General features: G+C 44.2%; 2 protein-coding genes and 1 non-coding gene across 5 annotated transcripts; 1 reads left to right on the plus strand and 2 right to left on the minus strand.

Moving 5' to 3' along the window:
• Positions 1 to 564: 564 nt before the first annotated feature.
• LOC133913196 (phosphatidylinositol transfer protein PDR16-like) lies at positions 565 to 4,706 on the plus strand. 3 transcript variants are annotated; one of them, XM_062356269.1, is made up of 7 exons: positions 565 to 819; positions 1,215 to 1,271; positions 1,983 to 2,076; positions 3,207 to 3,383; positions 3,482 to 3,580; positions 3,692 to 3,937; positions 4,082 to 4,706. In XM_062356269.1, exons 3-7 carry the CDS (start codon positions 2,014 to 2,016, stop codon positions 4,388 to 4,390), a joined length of 894 nt encoding a protein of 297 aa, XP_062212253.1. In that variant the 5' UTR covers positions 565 to 819; positions 1,215 to 1,271; positions 1,983 to 2,013; the 3' UTR covers positions 4,391 to 4,706. The 3 variants fall into 3 exon arrangements, with proteins under 3 accessions (XP_062212253.1, XP_062212254.1, XP_062212252.1); XM_062356268.1 differs by lacking the exon at positions 1,215 to 1,271 and having other exon boundaries at positions 566 to 819; positions 1,984 to 2,076; XM_062356270.1 differs by lacking the exons at positions 1,215 to 1,271; positions 1,983 to 2,076.
• A 522-nt stretch (positions 4,707 to 5,228) lies between these two features.
• Positions 5,229 to 5,303, minus strand: TRNAR-CCU (transfer RNA arginine (anticodon CCU)). The gene has a single exon. It is a non-coding gene; the product is annotated as a tRNA-Arg (tRNA).
• Positions 5,304 to 5,654: 351 nt separating this feature from the next.
• On the minus strand, positions 5,655 to 10,570 carry LOC133913197 (probable LRR receptor-like serine/threonine-protein kinase At2g16250). The gene is made up of 5 exons (XM_062356272.1): positions 10,152 to 10,570; positions 8,318 to 10,065; positions 7,421 to 7,549; positions 6,833 to 6,855; positions 5,655 to 6,634 (listed from the first exon to the last, which is right to left on the minus strand). The coding sequence occupies exons 2-5, from the start codon at positions 9,952 to 9,954 to the stop codon at positions 6,060 to 6,062; spliced, it is 2,364 nt and encodes a 787-aa protein (XP_062212256.1). The 5' UTR covers positions 9,955 to 10,065; positions 10,152 to 10,570; the 3' UTR covers positions 5,655 to 6,059.
• Positions 10,571 to 12,961: the final 2,391 nt, after the last annotated feature.

A 12,961-nucleotide genomic window follows, 5' to 3' on the forward strand; every position in this document is an offset into this window, starting at 1 on the left:
CAGGGGTGGATGACTAGATCGCTTTCTAGAAGGAACTCAATATTTGACCGGACCGGAGCCAGACTAGGAATGGGATTGGTTTCTTCTCGGATCCGTATGCAGGAAAAAATCGCATATGGTGCATCATGCATTCGCGAATGGAACACGTTCCTTGATAATTACAACCGTCGGTTTCACTTCAGCTGACCTGATCTCACATCGCACACGTCCATTTCGGTACGGTACTGAGCCAGCGACCTCAAGAGCCGGCATCAACTACAGAATAACAGAAAGCAAATCTCTATAGTCCGAAATGAGGGTTTTTTAATATTAATATGGTACTTAAAATGTAACTTTAACTACTATTTTTTATTATAATATATTAATATAATATAATATAATATATTATTATAAAAATATAATAAAGAGAAACCTATCTATATCATTTTCAAATATTCAAATTTAATATATAAAATATAATTTATAATCAAATTTTTAAATAATTAATTACACATAACTAAAAACGACACTTATTTTTTTTGACCGGGGAGTAAGCAAGCCATAAACGAACCTTTTCCCCTCTGTCTCCCTCTCAGCACAATGGCAAGCACGTGATTCTACTGTGGAGGCCGGTGCGTGCGTTGAATCGTGCGCCCCCGAGAGGACAGGAAGATAGGACAGCGAGCCAGCGAGCCAGCGAGATCAAGTCCAACTCTAGGCTCTAGCGCTTCCCTACTTTTTTCTTCAACCCCGCGGCGCCGGCTGTGGTCAGTCTTGCCGCCATTGCGTGACTCGCAGCTTGCTCGTGGTCTGGGTTGCTGGGCTTCCTGCGTATTCCTGGTATGGAGGATTTCTTGATCTGATTTTCCCTTCTTGTTCTTGTTGGTTTGGCCTGATTGCTGACTGGTTTAGCGGATTCCTTTTTTCCCCCTGAAAGTAAAAAATGGTTATGGTGGATTCGTTATCACTTTGTGATCTGATAATAAAAGGCTACTTTTTTTTGGTTCCCTTATGTTCTCGGGAAATCTTGGGTTTGGTTCTTTGTAATCATTCACCTAGAGCCCCTGTTCTGCTCTAATCCTGCTCTTCTGTTCTTTTTTTATACTTTAAACTTGCAAATTCCAAGATCTTGCTGCTGCCTACCTGTGGAATGGATGTCCTTGTTGGTACCATGTTTCCTTGGCAGATCTATTATTTCTTCCCCGATATGAATTTGTTGGGATATGCAATTGCAGGCTGATGTTAAGACTTAAGAGCAACAACCTTTTCCTCAACTCGAAGTAAAAAACCGGGGAAAGTTCAATAGGGGCTGCTGTTTAATGTTGTCCTATAATAATATAATCGTAATTCAGTTTGGCATTTTTATCTGTCCATGCACGTTCCTACAAGCAAACAGAAAATTGCAAACTGAAAGTCAATGGGACATACCAAATGTAAATATGTTCTGCCTGTTCTTGCTAATTTTGATATTTCATTTGGATGCAAGGTCCAATGAGTTACTTGTCTCTCACATGTTTTTGTCCGGTATAGTTGGTTAGGACGTTACATCGCCAAGGCATGTCAAGTCGCCGGCCTACGGAACAATACAATAAATATATAATTGTGAATGGCTAAGGGGAAGAGGCCCATGCCGCTTTTCCTGGATAGAATCAATCGACACATCCCTTTCCAAAAAAAAAATAAAAATCGACACATCAGTGTATTTTTTTTGCGTATGCAGAAATGGGGCCCAAACCCTTGATATGGTCTATAATTCATTCTCTTCTTTTCTTTCCCCTGAAAGGAAAGTTATAATTCATTCACTCCGTTGTATGTTAAACTTATTCCAAAACAAAGTATTACTTTGCATATGAATCGATAGTATGTAAATATTTTGCTATTTTTCACATTGGCATCACTACTGCTTTATACTTTTAAGTTGTATTTTTAGAACGAACTTGATCATTTGGTTTGTGGTTACTTACTATTTTTCAAAATTTTAACTGTATGTATCACCCATTTTAGGGTTGAGCATCACCGAGAGTGGAAGAAATCATGTTTAGGAAAAAGCATGCCTCTCATTTCAATTCAAATGATGCTGAGCAGCGAGAAGCAAAGGTAATTTTGAAAGTAGTGATTTCATCATAAGTTTGTGGAACTATTAGAATGCACAATACATGGCTTCTAATTGCAAATTGATGCACTGGTTAGCTTTATTCTTTCTACAGTACCGATCTCTGAACAGAGAAAATATAGGCCCCGTTCTTCTTTATATCGCATTTTCATTATTCTGATGACTCACCCCACTCAAGGAAACAGAAAAGTTAAAAAGACTCGGTCTGAGCTTCCGGAATCTCAAGCTTACACCCTGTATGCACTATTAGACAAATGAACATTGGCACATAGTGTAAACTGAATCTAGCTGTGGTTGCTGCCAGCATGAAAGTTTGTGGCTTAGTAAATCAACAAAGGGAGATATATACCAATCTTACTTCAAAATGTTATATGTCTAGCCGTGAACCAAATGGTTTATTCCCACTTCATGTGCATTTTGACCTTTGCCTGTTAGAAAGTACTGTATTAACAAGACGTAGACTCTGTGTCATGCACATACATGCAAGTTCCTGTGTAATTCTTTTCTAACACTGATGTTATGCTCTAAGAAATTTAAATTTTATCGAACCTGTGGCGTATCACTCCCCTCTTAATGAGTATGCCCAGGCACTCCCTGGCCCCTTTAAAAAAAAAGTATTAATCCTTCTGAAAACTGTACTCCACTCTTCCTTGCAAAGGATGGTCAGCATATTACCTTCTGATGGGAGTGGGAAATAAGAAATGCCTGCTATTTTTTGGACTCTTTTGTTGGCAATGGAGTTTTTACATGAGCCTGCTAGTTGAAATCTTGTTTTACATAAAAGCGCATAATTTCTAGGAGTATTGGGTGTCTGATTAGTAGACAAGTGTTCTTCTCATCTACTTGTGCTATGACTATGATACATCTCTTTGCTGCAATGAAACATCACAGTATTGCTGGCCTGCAGGGGCTGACTTATGGATACCTTTTGATGCTAGTGTGTTGCCAGTTCACACAACTGCCGTACATACTTTCATTTCCTTGTTAGAGAGAATTGCCCTTGGGCCTTTATCTGTATAAGGCATATAGGCTTCACAAATGGTTTTAGTTTCCTTTCTGAAATATATCTATTATTTTCTTGTCAAATTCTCACGCGACTATCTCCTATGGTCAGATCAATGAACTGAAAGCTGTACTTGGGCCTTTGTCTGCCTGCGGTGAGAAGTACCGCAGTGAAGCATGCTTGACAAGGTATCTAGAAGCCCGTAACTGGAATGTTGCTAAGTCGAGAAAGATGTTGGAAGAAAGTCTCAAGTGGAGGGCAGCTTACAGGCCAGAGGATATTCGCTGGGTAATTCTGCTCTTTCTTTTCTGTCCTTGTATTTATTGCTCAGGTAATTTTGTTTTCTGAATCCATGTCAAGTGATAATCATATTAACTACCCTTTAGCTTGATGTTTCTGTTGAAGCGGAAACGGGTAAAATGTACCGGGCAAGTTTTCGAGATAGAGAGGGGAGAACTGTTGTCGTTATGAAACCTGCAAAGCAGGCAAGAAGTCCTCTTCTAAAGTGTTATCCTTGCTTTTTTTTTCTGAAAACCCTCAGTCTCTGTATGGTTCTTTACCTGAGAATTGACCTGTATGCTGTCTTCAAATTTCAGAATACATCATCCCATGAAGGGCAGATACGGTTTCTTGTATATGTTTTGGAGAATGTGATCCTCAGCCTGCCTGAAGGTCAAGAGAAAATGGTATGGTTGATAGACTTCACAGGATGGACGATGGCAAATGCCACGCCCATGAAGACTGCCAGAGAAAGTGCAAATATTCTGCAAAATCATTACCCTGAGAGGCTGGCCTTTGCATTTCTATTTAATCCCCCAAAAGTATTTGAGGCTTTTTATAAGGTAAAGACTCTCAGTCTTCTCATTTCACAGATGTTTTGTATGTATCTGATTTCATTCACAAGAAATCAAAATCAAATTGTAGTGTTGAAATAGAAAAAATGTTCCTATTTTAATTTGTAACTCAAATGTTGCAAATTCTTTCAGGTCGTCAAAATTTTCCTTGACCCGAAATCAATCGAGAAGTTAAACTTTGTATACCTGAAGGATGAGGAGAGCATGAAGCTGATGCACAAGTACATTGATCCAGAGGTCCTTCCTGTAGAATTTGGGGGGAAGAACAGTGTGGTGTATAACCATGAGGAGTACTCCAAGATGATGATGAATGATGACATCAAAACAACAAGTTTGTGGGCTGCTGATGCAAAAACTGACCATGCTAACCATGTCATCAATGGGAGCTTGGTTCCTGAGGTTACACCGCAGTCGTCACTGATTGCTGCTAAAGCCAGTTGAGGAGTATCAACCTACTATGATGAGAGTTATTCGTATAGCTTTAATGGAGGAAATAGCTGAGGACTAATGGAATGTTCACACTAAACAGAAATAATTGAAATAACAAATAAGATATTACACGTCTATACTGAAAACTGTTCCTGTTATGAAACGAGTCTATCCAGTATACACTGAGCTACAAGAGTACATTATATCATCATGGGTGATTAGATGCCAAAGGCCATAAAGAAATGGTGTACAATGTATGTGTTAATGAATAATGTCTTTTCACATGGATAAGGAGATAACACAAGCTTAATAATTTCCCTCGTACCGATTCTCTTCTCTCTGATTATTTGTTCTTCAATATAGCGCTCTTTTCACTGTTTGAATGTGATTCTCGATTGCCTGAAAGAGCTCTGTATAAAATAATAACTCTATTTAAAATAACGTGCGCCGCCATTCTTAAGGCTTGGTGATGAGAAGGTCACACGACCAGATTCCAAAAGATCAAATGGTTCTAGGGGCTAGAGCATGCTGACTAACAAAAACCAAACTGGAGAATACTCTTCTATTATAAATACTTATCATTTTGATTAAGATCTAGTTAAACTTTTAAAATTTTAACCGTCATAACTTCTAAAATATTTAATTTAAAAATATATAAATCATATTTGTATATTTGTCTTAAAAATACTTTTATATTATTATATTTTAATAAAAAATAATGGTCAAATTTGAACATCAAAGATCATAAAAAATCAAGAGTGACAAGTGTTTATGACCAGAGACAAACAACAGACACCAAGCTGGAGATGAACAAATAATTTTTTAATAAAAAGTCGAAAACGTTCTAATTTGCGCCAGGAATGGATCGAACCTTCGACTTTTTGTTTATAGGAAACAAACGCTCTATCCACTGAGCTACAGGCGCTCTGTATTATAATACTCCCACCACTCTTCTTGGGCTGGACCGGCATAGCACAAGAGTGCGTCAGAATCGGACATTCGCAATCCTGGCCTTTCTTCAAGGACCCCCCCCCCCCCCCCATGCCGCTTTTGGCCTTTTCTCAAGTCCCATCTCGTTTTCGGCCTTTTTTGTAGATTCCTGACCCACCTAGAATGGTATTATCTGTTCACTTCACGTGGTGACATCACAATCCTGATTTGCACTGGCAATTAACAATACGGCAAAATAACGCAGAAAACAAATATATTCAATTAGGGTTCTCCATGGAGCAAAACAAAAGAAAAACAAAAAACCATAGGCTGCCGGGCATGAACGGAACGAACATTTCTGCTATGATCAACAATGAAGCAATCAATTACAGTAGGGAAAGAAAAAGAATCAGCTCGCCATTGTTTCTTTAATCGAGAGGAGGGAAAAGGGAAAAAGAAAGAACAGAAGAGGGAACCCAATACTCCAACAGTGCAAGAATTTTAACTACGACCAACTGCACGCCATCGTTGTCAGCCAAGGTACACCAACGTACATACCACCATCTGCTACTTCTTCCCCAAAAAATGATACCGTGGCGCCAGTGTGCTGCTGTGGAGTCGTTGACAAGAAGAGAATTCACTTTCCCACTTTCCAAACGAATGAATTCCATCACTGTCAGGATCTGGCAGCAGAGATTCAACAGAGGACATGTTTCTTTACCAGAATGATCATTTAGTAAAGAAAAGCTCCTTAATCCTCCGTGTCACGAGAGCCAGATGGTTCGGGGAAGATCTCCTTTGATTGCCTCCTGCGAGACGATGAATGATCTCCATTGCTCCCCCCGGACGATTTTATTGTCTCTGAGAGTTTCAGAATGTTGTCATCCCTTGAGGGGCCTATATCAGACGAGCTGTGCCGCCAACTCCCAAAGAGCGCGGCGTTCCATGAACCCCGTGACGATGTAGCTCTCAACCTGGCCGAGCTAGAGACGTTATCTTCCCTAACCACCTTCAAGGGATTCTCTAGTGCTTTTAGAATGTACTTCATCGGTGGACGTTTAGAAGACCTAGGATTCAAGCAGGACTTGGCAACAATCGCCATTGCCCATACTTCTTCCAGATGGTCCTCATCAATGATAAGCGTTGGATCAATGATCTTGCTCATGAGCTCCTTCTCATAAATATTGATGTAGCGCAGAGTGTTATCAAGCCATTCACTTGTGGCAGCATCGTTTGATGCGCTGATGCCAAGTCTTCCTGTCACCAGCTCCAGTAAAACTTTTCCAAAGCAATAGACATCATATGAACATGATGCAGATGGAGAACCTGTTTACATCAGAGAGAATTGGTCAATTAACTTGCATCAACTAACAAGTAGAATTGAGATATGACGCTCAAAGCATCTATTGCAGACAATAGTATACTGGAGCCTTATTCAGTTTCACCGGGAAACTGAGGGCTGATGCCCAATTCTATAGACTGAAAATACTTGAAAACAATGAAAGGTTGCATGCACAAACTCACCAGAAGAACCTTGATCTGCAGTCCTGCATTCCCACAAAAATACGGCATCAGAAGATGAGAAGTGATTAATTTAATATAAAAACGAAATTACAAAAGGGAAACAATCAAACATGTGACTATCAAATAAAACCAAGGAACTGAGTCATGGATGCTAAGAAATGGCAAGTGCAGGGAAAGGTAAGGAAATGAAACAATTTACGGCTACTTTTGCTTCCATGGTCCTACTAGCTCTAGTTTTATCGCACTTATTGGTATCATTTATATTTTTGCATAGCTACATCAGACCACAGAGTCAACGTGACAAAGCACAGGCCAAGAAGTTCTACAACAGGGTCATCTAGTAATTGACTGAAATAATGTTGACACTGCGTTATTCACTTTTTTGTCCAAAGTCATGCAAGAAGACTAGTAGAGTAATAAGACTCATGGATCACTTGCCACATGCAGTAGAATGTTTAACAAAATTGCCATTAAAAATGAACAGGATGATGCAGTAGTGAATCCTATATGGATTTCCAAACTCAAAACAATAAATGTTGAGCATAGATAAGAGAGACGGGCCATGCAGAGATGGAATTTGAAACTTACGAAGAAAATCTCAACAGCTTTGTGATAACGCTTTGGTGACCTTCCCCTTCTTGAGGACACACCTCACTCAAGCTACCAAGGCGTACATCAAATTTATCATCGAGAAGGACACTGCTGGCTTGCACATCCCTGTGGCAGAGAACAGATAAAAATAGCTCAAGAGCAAATATTTGCATTGCTTCTAATTTATTGATCTTGATAAGAAGCATCTGTGCAGTCAGAATCCTTTGTGTTGCCATATAAAACTGACAAAATGACAAAAAATTCCAGTATCTGTCGTGATCTACTGTGTGGCTCACATAGTCGCATTGATAGCAAAACAAACAAAAAAACTACTCAAATAAGGGCAACAAAGAACTTCCTATCCTTTTGTGTGACAGAATTGGTGGGTGTTTAAATGCACATAGTCAGCAGATCCCATAAATCCCATTGTAAAGAAAAAATTTAATATTGAAAAATGATATAGACTAGCAGAAACATCTCTCAACATGAAACTTAAGTAAATAAAATCATTGCTCACATTCAGTTTTTGGTATAGAGATAACGTACGGAATATGTAGAATATGTAGAGTATAGAGATGTAGTACAGAACTGCTGATTCAGCAATAACCAATACAAAGTATGCTGAGTGTATTTCTAGCTGTCACAAATTTCTAATAGGACATCTGAAGGCGGTAATCAGTGAAACCCCCAGTACCAAAAGGAAGAAAATCAATTATCAGAACACCCAGTTAAACACAAAAAGTAGAGACTGTCGGTCAACCACTAAACCCCATGTCATGATGATCAGAAAGAAGTATGGAGCTAAGCTAAATATCAAATTCACCAGGTTAATTTGCTAACAAATATCCAACTGAAGCAAATATAACATCCACAAAACTACACAGAAGTTTATACCTGTGAACCATTGGTGGATTACACTCATGGTGCAGATAGCAAAGAGCCTCAGCCACCCCTGTTGCAATTTTCAACCTCTTTATCCAATCCAAAGATTGCATGCCCTCCTCTTCCTCCCTTGACTTTCTGTGCAGTGCACTTGATAAATCACCGTTTCGAACAAACCTATACACAAGAACCTTTTCTTCTTCGTTATCAAGACAATACCCCATGAACAGGACCAACCTTTCATGCAATCCCTTCGCAAACAAATCTAACTCTGCCAGATATGCATCCTTCCTAGCCACACGCGCACTGATCCTCTTCACCACCACAGCAGTCCCATCTTGGAGCACACCATGGTATAGATCACCCGAGTGACCATGCTTGATAAGCCTCTCCTCCCCAAATCCTGAGGTGGCATTGGCAAGTTGATCGTAAGCGAATGAATCACCAACCTTCGCCAAGTTTTCAGACAATGCAGAAGGCTGTGTGCCCCTAGCAGCTGCAGCCACGCCGCTACCTAACACTCCCGACGGTGCCCTTGGCGCCCCACTTTCCCTCTGATCACTCCTCCTTGTCCCAGAACACACGAAGCAAAACACAACGGCTGCAACCGCGGCTATCAGCAGGAGGCCTCCGCCAATGGCCCCAATCAATATGTACTTCAAATTCTTGTGCTTCTTCCTCGCCGGTGCAGAAGATGCAGGCTGCGGCGCGGGTGCAACTGGCTCATCATATGGTAACCCACGCGTGGCATAGAACTCCTTGCAATCGGCCTGGCTGCGTTGTCCCGGAACGTCAAGGAAACAATTCAACTGAAACGACACATTCCCAGCACCACCGTCGGACACACCTAGCTTGCCGTCAAAGTAGTTCGCGGAGATATTGGCCAGCACCACACGGCCGAACAGCCGGCGGAAGGAATCCGGCACGACACCGTAGAAGAGGTTCCCCGACAGATCCACCACCTGCGCATTGGCTGGCAGAGCAAGCCCTGCCGTGGGCAATGCGCCGGTGAGGTTAGTCCGAGACACGTCGAGAACGCTCAGCCTCGGGAGCGACCAGACCGCGTCGGGCAGCGCGCCCGAGAACGCATTGCCCGAGAGGTTGAGGGTCCTGAGCCGCGTGAGCCCCGCGAGAGCGGCGGCCGGGAGCTGCCCCGACAGTTGGTTCCCTGAGAGGTTGAGGGTGGTGAGGTTGCTGAGGCCAGCGAGCGCCGAGGCGGGGATCTCCCCCGAGACGGCGCAGGCGGAGATGTCGAGGGACTGGAAGGTGGGCGCGAGCCCGGCGCCGAGCCACGACGGGATGGAGCCGGGGAGCCCGAAGCCCGCCGCTTCGAAGGCCTCGAGCCGCGTGAGGTTCCGCAGCCCGTCGACGGCGAATCGCGGGACCAGGCGCCCCAGCCGCGTGCGCCGCAGACCGACGAGGGTGAGCGACACGACGCGGCCGCCGCGGCAGCCCACGCCGGCCCACGCCGTGCACGGGTCCGCCCGCCGCGGCCAGTCCCGCGCCCGCAGCCCGAGCGAGCCCCGCAGCGCGTACAAACCCCAGAGATCCGACCGCGACGTCAGGTTCCCCTGCGCCACCACCGCCCCGGGCGCCGCCGCCACCAGCGCAACGAGCAGCAGCGCCCAGAGCCCGCTGCCGCGCATCATCACCTCCACCTCCTCCTCCCGCCGCCTCCCTCCATGCCCGCCAGCGATGCGCCCGTGCCCACTCCGCGTTGAAGCCAAGGTGTCGACGGAATTGGGGAGGAGCAGAAAGCGCTGGAATTCGGAGGAAAATTAAACGCAATAAAGGTGAGGAGGGCAGAGGCAGAGCTACGCAGGTAACTACAGGGCGCCACCACCACCTTGGGGTCTCTCACCACCCCACCATTAATGCCCAAAGTTACACTCCCCCAACCGCCTCCCAATTATTACTCCTCCACTCCCCTCTCCTCCGATTCGAACCAGCACGAGCAACGCCCGAATCCCGCACCGCTCTCTTCCCTCGCCGCCCGAGCTCGCCGCGGCCACGACGGCGCCGGCGAGCGCAGAGCGAGAAGTAGCGGGTGCGTGGAGGCGGCGACCGGAGCCGGGGAAGAGAGAGAGAGAGAGACGAAGCGGAGGAGGGAGAGGAAGCCTGTGCTAGTACTGCGGGGTTTTGTTTTGCTTAAGGAAGCTGTTAATTGTTTTTGAAACTCTCGGGGCTATGAAATGGAAGGGTTTGGTTTGGTTTGGTTTCCTCCGCTGCGCTGTGACTCGATTTGTTGCCACGTCTGGTTGGTTTAGCAGCTAAGCCGCGGGCCGCGGGGTGACGGGCTGGATCCCTGGGCGTCTGGGTTTGGGGGGATCTGACGGCGCTGGCGGCTGGCCCCGTGGTTTGGGGTGGGGCCGAATCGCGGCGCGGTGCCGTGCCATTGGTCACTGGTGTGGTGTGCTGTGTGCAGGTGTGGTGATGAACTGGTGCGCCGTGCGCGGTGGGATGGCCGGGTGGGTGCGGGCGTTTAGTTAGTGTTTGGTCATAAGCGGGTGCTATCATATGATTTTATTTATATATTTAAAAATAAGATAATTGTATTTATATATAAAATGGTTGTTTGATGAAGAGATAAAATAAATTTATTTTTTATTTTAGATCTACTATTAGTGTCACGTTCGAAATAGTATAATTATGTTTCACTATTTTTTTAAATAACTTAGAATATTTACTGATTCTGAATCATTTTATCATACTACTTTCTATCTAAATAGCTAAAGATAAGGTAAATATACTCTATACTATCTTGTTCAAAAATCAAACACTAATTTAGTAGCTAGTATCAGGAGTTGATGGAATTTTTTTTTGGATGAGTATTGGAAACGAGACAAGACGGGTAGGAGGGTCAAAGAGGCGAGGGGTAGGGTGGTGGTTTGGTTTGTGTTTGGGTCAAGCGGCTGCGTGCGGCCAGCGCGGGAGGTGGATCGTGGGCGACCAGAGGGTTCTGGTTCGGTTTTTCCTACGTCTAATCTGCTGGGTACAGTGGCATTCCGAATTAGTAACACGTGACGTATTTTTAGCTGTCCATTTTCAGGAGCATTAACCAGCTACATCTAAGTATTTTCTGGCCTGCATTAGTTATGGTGATTTGGCAATCTTGATTCTGTTTTGTATGTGCTCCGGTGAAACATGCACGTGAGCATAGCGCATCGGCATTTTCTCACAAACAAGAAAACATTAACCAAGTGCGAAATTGTTGATTTAACGCGCTGGAATGGATCTTGTGGCTAGCAGGTCAACGCCAACCCAACCCAAGTTGTTGCTCCAGACTTGAGACTCCAGAGAGGCATGCCCAGACACAATCCCCGGCTGGCCGGCTCTCCTGACGTGAGGCCAGGCAACTTGGCGTGTGTTTGGATGCTCGGAAGGAGCCGTCCTAGAGATGACAATCAGAAAACGTGGTATTTGGTTGACGGACGACCAGGATAGGAGACGACGGAGCGATCCAATGCTAGAAAATATTTTCTCGTTATACTGGATTGTCGGATCTTTTCGTTGGATCGTTTGATTTTATTTAGAGTATAAAGAGTCATCTAAAAATTTTAAATATTTTTATGAGTAAACTAACAATCTGTTTTAATTAGTTTGATAAAAAGTCTAACACAATATTTAATTAAGATTCTCCAGATAAATCTACTTTTAATCTAACTTATAATGAGCTCATTTCATCCATCTTAAACAAACATAAAATTATATTATATTATCTAAAAATAAAGATAATTCTATCTCATCTAACTTCACCTCCAACCAAACGCAAACTTGATCCCACGTTAACCCTACACAGCCGATTCGGCACTACTATGCGGGCACGGAGAATCCACCCGGCGGCTGCCTACGTGGAACCATCTGGCGCCCTTGCCGGTGGATGGAGCCCGGATTGGACGCGCGGCAAGGCGAGACGGGATCCGAAGGTCCACCTCGCGCGTGGGGCCGTCTACGCGGCGGCGCCACCCGCCACGTCGCGGGCTCCGAGAAAACCTCACGCACGCACGCTCTCCAGGCACAGGGCAACGAGCAGCGCGTCCACCTGCGGCGGCGGCGGCGGCGGCTGTTCGCTGCTGGGAGATTGGAGCAGAAGAATGGAACCCCATCTGTGCGTCTGCACGCCCCTGTTCGCTTCGCACGCAGCTCCCCGGGCGCCGGGCCGGGCGTACAGGGGAATGTTTCGCTCTGGCCACCCCTCTGCCTGCGCCCCCTTGGATTTTTGCCGCGTCCGTCGTCCTCGGGGCTCGACTTGACATCTTTTCCGGTTCTCCTGCGGCGGGCCGAGTCGTCGTCTTCTTAGATGCATCTCGTGGTTTGCGTTTTTGCGTGCGGAACTGATGCACATGAGCTCGAAAGTACAGTCCTTAAATTTTAGCTTCACTTTCGTCATTTTGGCTGCAATTTGTCGCTACACTTTTAACTTGTCATTGTCATTGGCAAAAAAAAAATGTTGTCATATTCTGTACAACATGTATCGGTTTCGAACCGTTCTTTTAGAAAACGTGTGTGCTTTCTGCTTCAGGTAAATACATCTTTGCCGCAGAGTAAATTTTATAAAACTATAACTACGTATATCTAATTATTATAAAACTATAATTTTTAAAATAAATTTTACAAAACTAAAAGTACTTATCTTAGTAATATAAAACTTAATTT

Source organism: Phragmites australis, chromosome 3 (assembly GCF_958298935.1).
Source record: "Phragmites australis chromosome 3, lpPhrAust1.1, whole genome shotgun sequence".
Lineage (NCBI taxonomy): Eukaryota > Viridiplantae > Streptophyta > Magnoliopsida > Poales > Poaceae > Phragmites > Phragmites australis.